The sequence below is a fragment of the Leuciscus leuciscus genome (assembly GCF_965113295.1).
Source record: "Leuciscus leuciscus genome assembly, contig: HAP1_SCAFFOLD_515, whole genome shotgun sequence".
Lineage (NCBI taxonomy): Eukaryota > Metazoa > Chordata > Actinopteri > Cypriniformes > Leuciscidae > Leuciscus > Leuciscus leuciscus.
Genome location: NW_028118224.1, coordinates 27462 through 41052, shown reverse-complemented (window position 1 = coordinate 41052; position 13591 = coordinate 27462). Strand labels below are relative to the sequence as shown.

Here is a 13591-nt window from a genome sequence, read left to right as displayed (position 1 = left end):
CTAAATGTTAAATCTAAATCTAAATGTTGAATCTAAATGTTTCGGGTGAAACTAAATATTTAACTAATATGCAAAATCAAAATGCCGGTAACCGGAAGTGCCAAAATAAAAGCTCGAGGAGGTCAGTGTGTGTTTATAGCATGGTTTATAGTGTCAAATAACGAATAAAAACCATCTCATCCGAGGAAATGGATTCTTGGACATGGATTATCGTGATAATAACTACCTAAAATAATAAACACATTTGGAGAAACTGTATTTGAAGAGTAGGCTAGCGTCACTTTTATGAAAAGTGCGGGACTTATGACCTGCAGCCATAATAGCCAGCCACGAGGGGGCTCACTTTGACTGAATGTCATGTCATCACTCTCATCACGAAACTCTACAGTTTCTCCAAACGTGTTCATTATTTTAGGTCGTTATTATCGTTATATTATAGTTATTATTATGAGATGGTTTTTATTCGTTATTTGACACTATAAACCATGCTATAAACACACACTCGAGCTTTTATTTTGGCACTTCCGGTTACCGGCATTTTGAATTTGCATATTAGTTAAATATTTAGTTTCACCCGAAACATTTAGATTCAACATTTAGATTTAGATTTAGATTTAACATTTAGATTTAACATTTAGATTTAACATTTAGATTTAGATTTATATTTAACATTTAGATTTATATTTAATATTTAGATTTAACATTTAGATTTAACGTTTAGATTTAACATTTGGATTTATATTTATATTTAACATTTAGATTTAACATTTAGATTTAACATTTATATTTATATTTATATTTAACATTTAGATTTATATTTAGATTTAACATTTAGATTTAGATTTAACATTTAGATTTAGATTTAGCATTTAGGTGTAACATTTAATATTTAGATTTAACTATTTAAAATATCTCTAAGTTGACAAATATTGTTGTAAATGTGGTAAAAAGTGACCATCAAAAATTCATACCAGTTTTTTAAACATTGTTTGAAGCTAAATGTGACAAATTGACTAAATGTTATTTTCAGCGTGAGCCGCTTTACAAACGGCGCCCCATACTCTATGGGCACACATTACTAACGCGATCTTTAAATAACAACAAAAAAAAAAATACTGCGCCATTGACTTTAGAGCAACATTTTTATTTGTTTATTTTAAAAACAATGTGGCGCAGGACGTGAAAATGAAAACGGCGTCGGGCTGAAACTAGCAAAACACACTTACATTGCGCCGGGTGTATGATAGGGCCCTATATTGTGTCAAAATATATTGCAATACAAAAATGCAACAATATGTATCTTGGAGAGTGACAATAAGTATTGTGTATAGTTCACCCAAAATAAAAATTACTGTGTGAGAAAAAAAAAATCAAGTTTTCAGAGTTTTAGTGTCAGTACTACATTAAACTATTATATATAGCGTTGAATAATGTATAATAATGTAATGGGGAATATATGTGTGTCCTGATAATGTCAAATGTCTGATGTTACCAGTAAAAAGTGGCCGACATTATTTTAAATATATCTAGTCAGTGACAGAGTGCAAACATATTCATCTACAGTCATGGTCTAGTGGGGGGTACAGTCATGGTCTAGTGGGGGGTACATAGAATGAACAAGAGGAGTAGCTGGCCGCACACTGATCAACTCAAGACTTGAAGTCTACAAAAGCATATTTTTATTTTTCAAATTGCATTGTGCAAATCAAGTGCAAAGTGCATGTGGATTAAAAACAGACTGGACACCAGCAAACGTTTCAGCACATTGCTATCTTCAGTGCTCATTTAGCTAACAACATTCACCCTTTTAAAGTAAGTCAGCAATTAAGGATAAAGGGTACAGTCATGGTCTAGTGGGGGGTACAGTCATGGTCTAGTGGGGGGTACAGTCATGGTCTAGTGGGGGGTACAGTCATGGTCTAGTGGTTAGGGAGTTGAACTGGTAACCCAAAGGTTGCTGGTTTGATTCCAGAGCCGGTGGGAAATGACTGAGGTGCCCATGAGCAAGGCACCTAACCCCTAATCGCTCCCCGGGCGCCACACAAAAGCTGCCCGCTGCTCTGGGTGTGTGTATCCACGTTTGCAGTGTGTGTGTGTTAACTACTCACTACTCTGCTCCTAATGTGTGTGCATTAACTTGGATGGGTTAAATGCAGAGGTCAAATTCCAAGTATGGGTTACCATCCTTGGCCGTCACGTTTCACTTTCACTTTCACTTTCATCTACAATAATTCAGTATTTTCATCTTCAGAATCATGAATATTGTAATTCTGGTGTCTCTATTGTCCTGTGCTTTGGGTTTCAGCACCAAGTCCAAGAATATTCATTTACACACACAATGTAATATCAAATTTAGCATTTTAATCAACAGTTAATTTTTTTGTGAACCATTTATTATAAGTCTTGGAGTATCACAATAATATAGTATCGTGACATGAGGGTATCAGTGCACCCCTTCTAAACACACAATAATTCAGAGACTGCCGAGGAATCATTTCATCACACAAGTTTAGAGCCGCACAAAGTTTAATACTTAGTTTTTGAGTTTTTTCAAATCACTGTGATCTCTAGTACTAATGAGAACAGAATCCGATGCTTGTAATGATACACAGCGGCCACAAGAGGACAGCAAAGACACATGATGAACCAGAACCAGTCTGAAAAACACCTAGAAGTTATGAAAACTTTATTTCGGAATGTTTATGGGTATCATTCTTCATTATGGGAACGTTACTTTTGAATGTTCTCTGAAACAAGTAACATTTGAAAACCTCCTCAAAAGTTTGAGAAAATGATGTGTAAATAATGTTTCTGTGCTGATGTTTTGAGAATGTTAAAGATGGGCAGATGACTTTAGATGAACGTTTTATTAACGTTACTGGAAGAACGTTTGTTTATAACTGTGAGAGAACCTTGAGAGAACGTTCCTTGTTTGCTGTGGTGAAAATACACTAGTTTGTGTCATCAAGACAAAAACATAAAACTTTGGCATGAATTCATTGTCAGCTTAATCTGCAGCCTGTGGGATATAAGAATATTCCACACAAACCATAAACGTACGTGAACATGAATCAAATACTGGCGCAGCATCAAAGTTCATAAATCCGAAAACATTCGCTGTTCCACAGGATCCGACACGCCGGGAAAATCTCCTGAAGCACAAATTATTAACTCACTGAAATATGACTAACTTGTAACATTGTAACATGATCATTAGAGTTAACAGCACCAATATCTGTGTCATTCAGGAGGTTTTTCCTTCGGGTAACAAAAATGTTTCTGCCAAAAACGGAAAAACTGCAAGAGATTATTTAGATTTAATTTAGTTTAAATATAGAAATGTTAAATTTCATTCTTCATAACTCCAGTCTTCAGTGTCACATGATCCTTCAGAAATCATTCTAATATGATGATTTGATGCTCAAGAAACATTTATGATTATTATCAGTGTTAATAACAGTTAGATTTGTTTGAAAACCGTGAAACACTTTTATTTTTCCGAAATCTTTGATGAATAGAAAGTTTAAAAGAACAGCATTTATTTGAAATAGAATCTTTTGTAACATTATAAATGTCTTCACTGTCACTTTTGATCATTTTAATGCTTCCTTGATGAATAAAAATGTACTGACTGATAGTGTAATAATAAAGCATAGGAGATCCACCAAATGTTGAAACATTGATATCTAAAAAAAATCATTCCATCACCTGAACTCAAAGAATCTGCTCACCGTCATGAAAAGGTTCCCACTGGTAAAGTCTCCCCATGAAGCGCTGCGTGTTGAAGGAGGAGCACTGCACGTCTCTGATTGGTCTGCTGGATGACGGACAGGCCTGAGAATTCAGAAACACACCCACACATACTTTTTTACATCTCTTTCTCCATATTAAAGTCATAAGTGTTGCGAGTAAATCTTCCATCTTTTCAGTGTTTTTATACAGCATCAGTTTGTCCTCAAATGCTGAAACTAAACCTTATATTACATTCTTTAAAATAAAGGTGCATTCACACAATGTTGTAATTACCATAATTGCGAGATTGAGATTTGTAAAAAGTGTTCACGTCCTCGTAGAACTTGTAATTACAAATTGCAAACTGGGATTATACTGTGAGCTCCCTCTTGTGACACGACTGCTGCAGATTCATTGTGGAGCAACAGTGTTGCAATAAAAATGCATAAATCCGAGTCAGAGGACGTGAATTCCTTTAAGGTTCTACATATGAAGCGACTGGACTGATGGAACCCTTTAAGGTTCTACATATGAAGCGACTGGACTGATGGAACCCTTTAAGGTTCTACATATGAAGCGCCTGATGGAACCCTTTAAGGTTCTATATGTGAAGCGCCTGATGGAACCCTTTAAGGTTCTATATATGAAGCGCCTGATGGAACCCTTTAAGGTTCTATATGTGAAGCGCCTGATGGAACGCTTTAAGGTTCTACTGGTGGTGGTTGAGGAGAGATCCCCTGATATGATTGTAAAACGCTTTGGGTGTACAGTAGTACATATGAAAGCGCTATATAAATGCTTCATTCTATTCTATTCTATTCTACATATGAACCGCCTGATGGAACCCTTTAAGGTTCTTCATGTGAAGCGTCTGACGGAACCCTTTAAGGTTCTACATGTGAAGCGTCTGACGGAACCCTTTAAGGTTCTACATGTGAAGCGTCTGACGGAACCCTTTAAGGTTCTACATAATGAAGTGCCTGGCGGAACCCTTTAAGATTCTAAATATGAAGCGCCTGTTGGAACCCTTTAAGGTTCTAAATATGAAGCGCCTGTTGGAACCCTTTAAGGTTCTATATGTGAAGCGCCTGATGGAACGCTTTAAGGTTCTACTGGTGGTGGTTGAGGAGAGATCCCCTGATATGATTGTAAAACGCTTTGGGTGTACAGTAGTACATATGAAAGCGCTATATAAATGCCTCATTCTATTCTATTCTATTCTATTCTATTCTATTCTATTCTATTCTATTCTATTCTACATATGAAGCGCCTGATGGAACCCTTTAAGGTTCTTCATGTGAAGCGTCTGACGGAACCCTTTAAGGTTCTACATGTGAAGCGTCTGACGGAACCCTTTAAGGTTCTACATAATGAAGTGCCTGGCGGAACCCTTTAAGGTTCTAAATATGAAGCGCCTGTTGGAACCCTTTAAGGTTCTAAATATGAAGCGCCTGTTGGAACCCTTTAAGGTTCTATATGTGAAGCGCCTGATGGAATGCTTTAAGGTTCTAAATGTGAAGCGCCTGATGGAACGCTTTAAGGTTCTACATATGAAGCGCCTGATGGAACGCTTTAAGGTTTTACATGTGAAGCGCCTGATGGAACCCTTTAAGGTTCTATATGTGAAGCGCCTGATGGAACGCTTTAAGGTTCTACTGGTGGTGGTTGAGGAGAGATCCCCTGATATGATTGTAAAGCGCTTTGGGTGTACAGTAGTACATATGAAAGCGCTATATAAATGTCTCATTCTATTCTATTCTATTCTATTCTACATATGAAGCGCCTGATGGAACCCTTTAAGGTTCTTCATGTGAAGCGTCTGACGGAACCCTTTAAGGTTCTTCATGTGAAGCGTCTGATGGAACCCTTTAAGGTTCTACATGTGAAGCGTCTGACGGAACCCTTTAAGGTTCTACATATGAAGCGTCTGACGGAACCCTTTAAGGTTCTACATATGAAGCGCCTGGCGGAACCCTTTAAGGTTCTACATGTGAAGCGTCTGACGGAACCCTTTAAGGTTCTACATATGAAGCGTCTGACGGAACCCTTTAAGGTTCTAAATATGAAGCGCCTGTTGGAACCCTTTAAGGTTCTATATGTGAAGCGCCTGATGGAACGCTTTAAGGTTCTATATGTGAAGCGCCTGATGGAACGCTTTAAGGTTCTACATATGAAGTGCCTGATGGAACGCTTTAAGGTTCTACATGTGAAGCGCCTGATGGAACCCTTTAAGGTTCTACATATGAAGCGCCTGATGGAACCCTTTAAGGTTCTATATGTCTATATTTTTGTTCTATTATATGTTCTATATTTTTGTTCTATAGGGATCTCCCAGTCACGTGACCCCTAGCCGCGTGTCAGCCATTTTGACGGAATACTATTGCACAAGCGCACATACATGAGAATGCGGATTATCACGTTTTATGGCTGCGAATTGATTAAAATAATGAATAATGGTCACTGTATACTATTAATTATCTTGAGCCTGCTGAAATGTTACTATAAATATATTTTCTTTCCAACTGTGCAATCTTAATAATAAATAGGCTAAATATATTTATCCACTAAGCTGCAGCAGTCCTATGCTCGTCTTCCCATTAAGTTTTTTTTCTCTTTCTGAGATTTCATACCTGTTGTTACATTTTTTAAATTAAATTGACTATAAAAAAGATTGCTTGTGTGTGCTGGTGTTCATTCCAGTCTTTTAAAATAGTTGAATGAATGAATGCTCGCGAGGTGCCTGTAACGATTTTAAATAGGCTAAGGTTAGGCTTTTTAATCAATAATATACACGGTAGAGGAGAACGACAGTCAACTACTTTGAATATTATAGCATTTTGGGCATAAACATGTAAATAGTGAAAAGACTGACATTGAAAAAGGACACAGAATGATTAAAATGTAATATTTAAATATTTAATCCAAATAAATAAATGTTCGTGGTTCGCACTGATGTTATTCATTTGTTCTCACACACTTCAGCGTCGCGGTCACTGGCCACTATCTATTATTAGCGCAGCGGCCGTCAGCTAACTCTTCACGTCAGGTCATCATAAAAAGAAATATACAAGAGGAAGATCAAATAATTAGGAATCATAGATCCATATGAAGCACCACGAGTTCTTTTTACAGGCATTAAATGTGTAGAAAAACTTCCTGACATTGAGTTCGGTGACATTTACAGCTACCTTATTCACTTCCCCTCATGCTATACCGGAGCTTCATTAAAAGCAAATAACAGTTAAAAGCTTAGCAGGCTATCGGTATCACGAGTCCGGATGGGTCAGCAACACTTTGATTTGGACGCCAGCGGGGAAGGATTTTTCAATCATCACCGCAAAGGTTGGTCAATAGATGAATATTTCGCGACGAGCTGTATTATCACCAGCGGTTTAGCATTTTTCTATTCCGTCAAGATGGCTGCTCCAAATGGCGTGACGTCACGCGGGACGTCCCTATATACGATCAGCAGCCATGTCACCCTGTAGCCCAAGACCGGTTGCCCACTGAAGCTAAGCAGGGCTGAGCCTGGTTAGTACCTGGATGGGAGACCTCCTGAGAAAACCAGGTTGCCGCTGGAGGAGGTGTTAGTGAGGCCAGTAGGGGGCGCTCACCCTGTGGTCTGTGTGGGTCCTAATGCCCCAGTATAGTGATGGGGACACTATACTGTCAAAGAGCACCGTCCTTCGGGTGAGACGTAAAACCGAGGTCCTGACTCTCTGTGGTCATTAAAAATCCCAGGATGTCTTTCGAAAGAGTAGGGGTGTAACCCCGGCATCCTGGCCAAATTTGCCCAGTGGCCTCTGTCCATCATGGCCTCCTAATCATCCTCATATACTGATTGGCTTCATAACTGTCTCCTCTCCACCAGTAAGCTGGTGTGTGGTGGGCGTTCTGGCGCAGTATGGCTGCCATCGCATCATCCAAGTGGATGCTGCACATTGGTGGTGGTTGAGGTGATTCCCCCCTTCTATGTAAAGCGCTTTGAGTGCAGAGACATATAAATGTAATGAATTATTATTATTATTATTATATGTGAAGCACCTGATGGAACCCTTTAAGGTTCTACATATGAAGCGCCTGACAGAACCCTTTAAGGTTCTACATATGAAGCGCCTGACAGAACCCTTTAAGGTTCTACATATTAAGCGCCTGACAGAACCCTCCGTTTATATATATATATACATTGCAGTTAACTGTTTACTATTTTCACTTGTTTGTAAAATTTGTTACATAGGAGAAATGTTTTTAGTTTTTTATGCACATAGAGGGAGATTGATTTTGCGCTGAATAAGATTGCATATAATTCCGTTGTACTCTTTTTTATAATGACAAATAAAGATTCTAATTTTGATTCTGATCTCATGACATCATGTCCTGTTTTTGAATCGTTTAGATGTGTTTGGTCCGTGTTGCGTTCATATTTCAGTCGAACTGCACCAAAGTAAATTTTATTCAAACCAAACCTGCCAAGTGTGAACAGTGAACACCCTCAAGAGTTAAAAGTGCCCTGTTCCTGGGGTTAATGATGATGTGAACCAGGGTTAAATGTTGTGTGAAAGCAGTTTCTCTGCAGATGTTACCGTGGTGTTGCAGATCTTGTGCTGGTTCCGGGCTCCGGGGCAGGAGGCGTTCGGTACCGCGCCGTACGCTCGGTTCTGCACGGCCGGTGTGTGAGAGCGCCGGTTCTGATGGACGTCTCTACCTTGAGTCCTGTAACTCTGGTGCGGGACGTTTAATGGTGATCGTCTCCGTTTGTTTTGAGATATTCGGCCAGAATCTTTCAGTAGAGGCTGGAATGAAATCCTGCCGTATCCGTACATCCCTGGACTGATGCCACTGTTTGCATTTCTTCAACAGAGAAAAAATATATAGAGAAAGAGAAAAGTACATTTAATCATTTAGCAGATGCTCTTATCCCACGCGATTCATCTTAATTAAAGGGGTGGTTGATTATGATTTCACTTTTCTAACTGAGCATAAACAACATCTGCAAAGTTACAACGCTCAAAGTTCAAAGCAAAGGGAGATATTTACTTTTAAAGAAATCGCTTTTTAAGGACTACAACAAACGGCTGTTTGGGACTACACCACATTCCTCCCGGGTTAGTGACATCACCAACCCTAGAATTTACATAAACCCCCTGAACACGATTTATAGATTATGAAAACAGAATATGCTAATCAATGACCGGAAGATAACTACACATCAGCTTCATAAATTCATCAACTAACCATTCAGAAATGTCCTGTTGCTCTACATGTTGTCACTTCTTCTAGAGTCTCTCCATTTTTCTGACTCCGGTTTGAACATAAAAGGCTAAAAGGTTTCGAATTTTTTTTTTTGAAACACACACACACACACAGCTCTTGAAGCTCCGCCCTCTGTGCCGGGAGCAGCAGTTCATTTTCATTTAAAGGGACAGACACAAAAATTGCGTGTTTTTACTCACCCTCAAAAAGTGACGATTTTAACATACTATATAAATATCTGTGGGGTATTTTGAGCTACACTTCACACACACACTCTGGGGACATCAGAGACTTATTTGACATCTTGTTTAAATCTCAGGGGGGCTATTAAATATTTAAGCCTAAAGCGTGTGAATTAGTTTTGAACCGATGAAGACGATGCCAAACCTCCATCCATGTCTGAGACTCTGCCGTCTCTGCTGGCCTGGTGTTGATCCGCTGGGATCGACCCGACAGACTCTGACCCGTTCCTGAACTCCTCCACCGCAGGAGAGCGAACACGAACCCCACGAACCCCAGGAGCTCCACGACCCCGACCTCGACCCCGCTCCAGCAGAACCAGTGAGATCTCCAGCAGAACCAGTCAGCGGATCAGACCACATCTGAGCACGTAAAGAGGAAATAAACAAGAACAAAGCTGAGATGTAGTTCGTAGAGGTGTAACGATGCCCTCATGTCACGATTCGATACATATCACGATCCTGAACTCATGATACGATATTAATGTGATACTCCAAGACTTATGATAAAAGGTTAACAAAACATTAACTGTGGATTAAAATGCTAAATTTACTAGGGGACTGTAAATTAATATTCTTGGACTTGGTGCTGAAACCCAAAGCACAGGACAATAGAGACACCAGATTAACAATATTCATGATTCTGAAGCTGAAAATACTGAATTATTGTATAATTCATTGATCTCTGTCACTGACAAGATATATTTAAAATAATGTCGGCCACTTTTTACTGTAACATCAGTCATTTGACATTATCAGGACCCATAAATATTTCCCCATTGCATTATTATACATTATATTCAACGCTATATATAGTAGTTTAATGTAGTACTGACACTAACTTGATTTTTTTCTCACACAGTAATTTTTATTTTGGGTGAACTATACACAATACATATTGTTGCATTTTTGTGTTGCGATATATTGTGACTTGATATATTGTTAAACCCTGAGTAGTTTGATAATGACAGTAGAAGAGCCAGATCTCGTCAAACAGCAGGATGAGAGCTGTCAATCAACAGCTGACAGCCAATCAGAGGGCAGAGGGCGTGACCTGGTCATCCTCAGGGTCATCGAGAGGTCAGACAGCTGGAGATCATGTGATGACGACACAAATGAGCAATTCATTCATTTTTCATGAGGCGACACTGAGCTCTGATGATGAGTATGTAGAATATTCCTACAGTAAACCAACGCAATGCAAAATATCCGGGACAGGCTGTTCTCTCACGAGTCTCATTCTTCTGTAAGTGTGTGTGTGTGCGTGTGTGTGTGCGCATGTGTGTGTGTGAGTGTGAATCATGTTGTCTTTGAGTTTGAGACTCATTGCAATGATCTGCAATCATTGGTTTGTATTATGAAGGCAAAAACAGCTCAATAGTCATAAAGTCAAACATGAATACCTTCCTCTGGGTGTGTGTGTGAAGACCGATGAAGATCGGCCACAGGATCACAGCGACACTACAAACACAAGATTACATTATTACATATGAACAATGCAAACGCTTTAAAGTGCCACTGGAACAGCTGATCTGTGTTCCTCACCTGATGTTCAGAGCGGCTCTCATCCTGAAGCCTGACCGCAGCACTGCACCTGGACACACACACACACACACACACACACACACACACACCTGTGCATGTCGTCAGATGTCACTCAAGTTCAGTATTAGTCCTCAGTTAACCTTTGACCCGACCTGTGACCTCTGTGACAGAAACACTGCAGCTGCTGCACTCAAGTGCACGAGAGTCAGTAAATAATGAGACATGAATGAAGGTTTGAGTGATATTACAGTATGAGATATTACAGGAGTTACAGTCACACTACCAGTCAAAGGTTTTGGATCGGGAAGATTTTTTATGTTTTTAAAAGAAGTCTCTTCTGCTCACCAAAGCTGAATTTATTTGATTAAAAAGAAAAGAAAGAAAAAAACAGAAAAAAAACACAGTAATATTGTTAAATATTATGACAATTTAAAATGACTGTTTTCTATTTTAATATATTTTAAATTGTAATTTATTCCTGTGATCAAAGCTGAATGTTCAGCATCATTACTCCAGTCTTCAGTGTCACATGATCCTTCACAAATCATTCTAATATAATGATTTGATGATCAAGAAACATTTATGATTATTATCAGTGTTGAAAACAGTTATTTACAATTTTATTTCAGGATTCTTTGATGAATAGAAAGATCAAAAGAACAGCATTTATCTGAAATAGAAAGCTTTTGTAACATTATATTAAATATATTAAAATAGAAAACTTTTTTTTAATTTTTTTTAATCAAATAAATGCAGCTTTGGTGAGCAGAAGAGACTTATTTTAAAAACATTACAAATCTTACCGATCCTAAACTTTTGACTGGTAGTGTACATGTATTATATGAAGGCTGTAAGTTTGTAACATAAGTACCATGGTATTATTAACACTTTGGTGGAAATGCTTCCATTTCTGTAGTGCCGAGAAAATATCGTGCAACATGAATACAGGCAGCAATGATGTATATCTACATACATATAGTGTAAGAGTGAGTGCAGATATAGTGTGGTAAAGGTGTGGTAATAGTGAAGTACCCGTTGAGCTCCAGCTGTTCTAATGGAGAAAGTGTTGGTGTGTGACGCGTCCTGACGCGCGTGATCCGGCGCGTTCACTATTCCCGCAGCTCGCGCGTCGCTCGTTACCAGTAATCTCCATAATTAATAACTGTCAGTCGCATTCAGACACTGTGTTTCCAGTCCTGTAAAAGTTTCTCCGTCACACACACATCCGCGAAGAAACCAAGCGCTCGGATAGAGACAGAACGAGTGCGCGCGGCGCGCCACCTGAGAGAGAGAGAGAGAGAGAGAGAGAGAGAGAGAGAGAGTGGTGTGTGTGTGTGTGTGTGTGTGTGTGTGTGTGTGTGTGAGAGAGAGAGAGAGAGAGAGAGAGAGAGAGAGTGTGTGTGTGTGTGTGTGTGAGAGAGAGAGAGAGAGAGAGAGAGAGTGTGTGTGTGAGAGAGAGAGAGAGAGAGAGAGAGAGAGAGAGAGAGAGTGTGTGTGTGTGTGTATGTGTGTGTGTGTGTGTGTGTGTGTGTTAAAACACTGTGGTATCAAATGTTCACACATGTTCTAATTTGTTGCACTGTTTATTTAAATATAAGTTACACTGACGATCAAAAGTTTTCGTTCTGTAAGATTTTTAATGTTTTTGAAACTGTAACTTTAACTGTAACATACTGTCACTTTTGATCAATTAAATGCATTTGATGAATAAATGTATTCATTTCTTAAACTCCCCCTTAAACTTAAAAATGTAAATAACTGTTTTCAACACTGATAATAATCATAAATGTTTCTTGAGCATCAAATCATCATATTAGAATGATTTGTGAAGGATCATGTGACACTGAAGACTGGAGTAATGATGCTGAAATCATCAACCAGTGGATCTCTGAGCTGAGTGAGTGAGTGGAGGCGGGGCTCATTTGCATATTCATAGAACCGCGCATACTAAATGAGGCAAGGGTGTCGAGTTACATTCAAGATATTTTAATGCATGAAGAATATTTTTTACGTTTAAATTTTACGGGATAAAATGATCGTCTACAGCGAGACTTCAAGTTTCAAGGGTTTCAGGAGATTTGAGGATTCAGGTTTAATTAAACAGGATCTTTTATAGATCATCTCCAGCTCAGGAGGAGGAGGAGTAACTTCTCCTCTTTCAGTCTCATCCTCTGTTCACTGTTCCTGTCAACCAATCAGACGCCAGGGTTGGGTTGGGCTGAAACAACACTCATCAATCTTTCATTTCACTTTGATTTGAGCCGGAGTTAATGTTTGACAGGAATGTTTCAGGACAAAAGATGTTGATTCAGGAACACATTTGCACAGATCGCTTCAGTTCAGACGAGTTCACTGGATTACACTGCAAATAATCATGTTCTTCCTCCTCGCTTTCCAGCACTAATATCTAAACATTCTTAAATCAAGACACATTTACTGGAGAAGCGAAATATTAAGTTTTGTTTACTGATAAAATTGCTCAAAATGAAGTGAGTTTGTGCTTAAAACAAGAACAAATATTTCCACTGGGGTCAGAAAAATCTTAATTTCAATGGAAAACAATATTTTTTCTGATATTTGTTAAATAATAATAATAATAATAGTTAATTGGCAGATCATTATCAGGATGTCTTTGCACATACAATGTGTTCTTTGTCTGCTCAAAATAAAGGCGAACAACAAGATCAGTTTCAGGTCAATCAAAATGTTTTCACATTTTCTCTTTTTAATAACCAGTAAAGTACAAAACATAAATCAGTGCTTGTGGAGGACATTCATTATGGAGAAGCGACAGGCATTAGAGAGACAGATCAGCAACACAC

General features: G+C 38.6%; 1 protein-coding gene across 1 annotated transcript; it reads right to left on the bottom strand.

The window, feature by feature from the left end:
• Positions 1–3731: 3731 nt before the first annotated feature.
• On the bottom strand, positions 3732–12085 carry LOC309491745 (uncharacterized protein; the record flags this gene model as incomplete). Its single annotated transcript, XM_082190776.1, has 6 exons — positions 11802–12085; positions 10770–10818; positions 10628–10685; positions 9373–9587; positions 8316–8583; positions 3732–3834 (listed from the first exon to the last, which is right to left on the bottom strand). Coding segments are annotated over exons 2-6 (667 nt in total), but the record flags the coding sequence as incomplete, so codon positions are not given.
• Positions 12086–13591: the final 1506 nt, after the last annotated feature.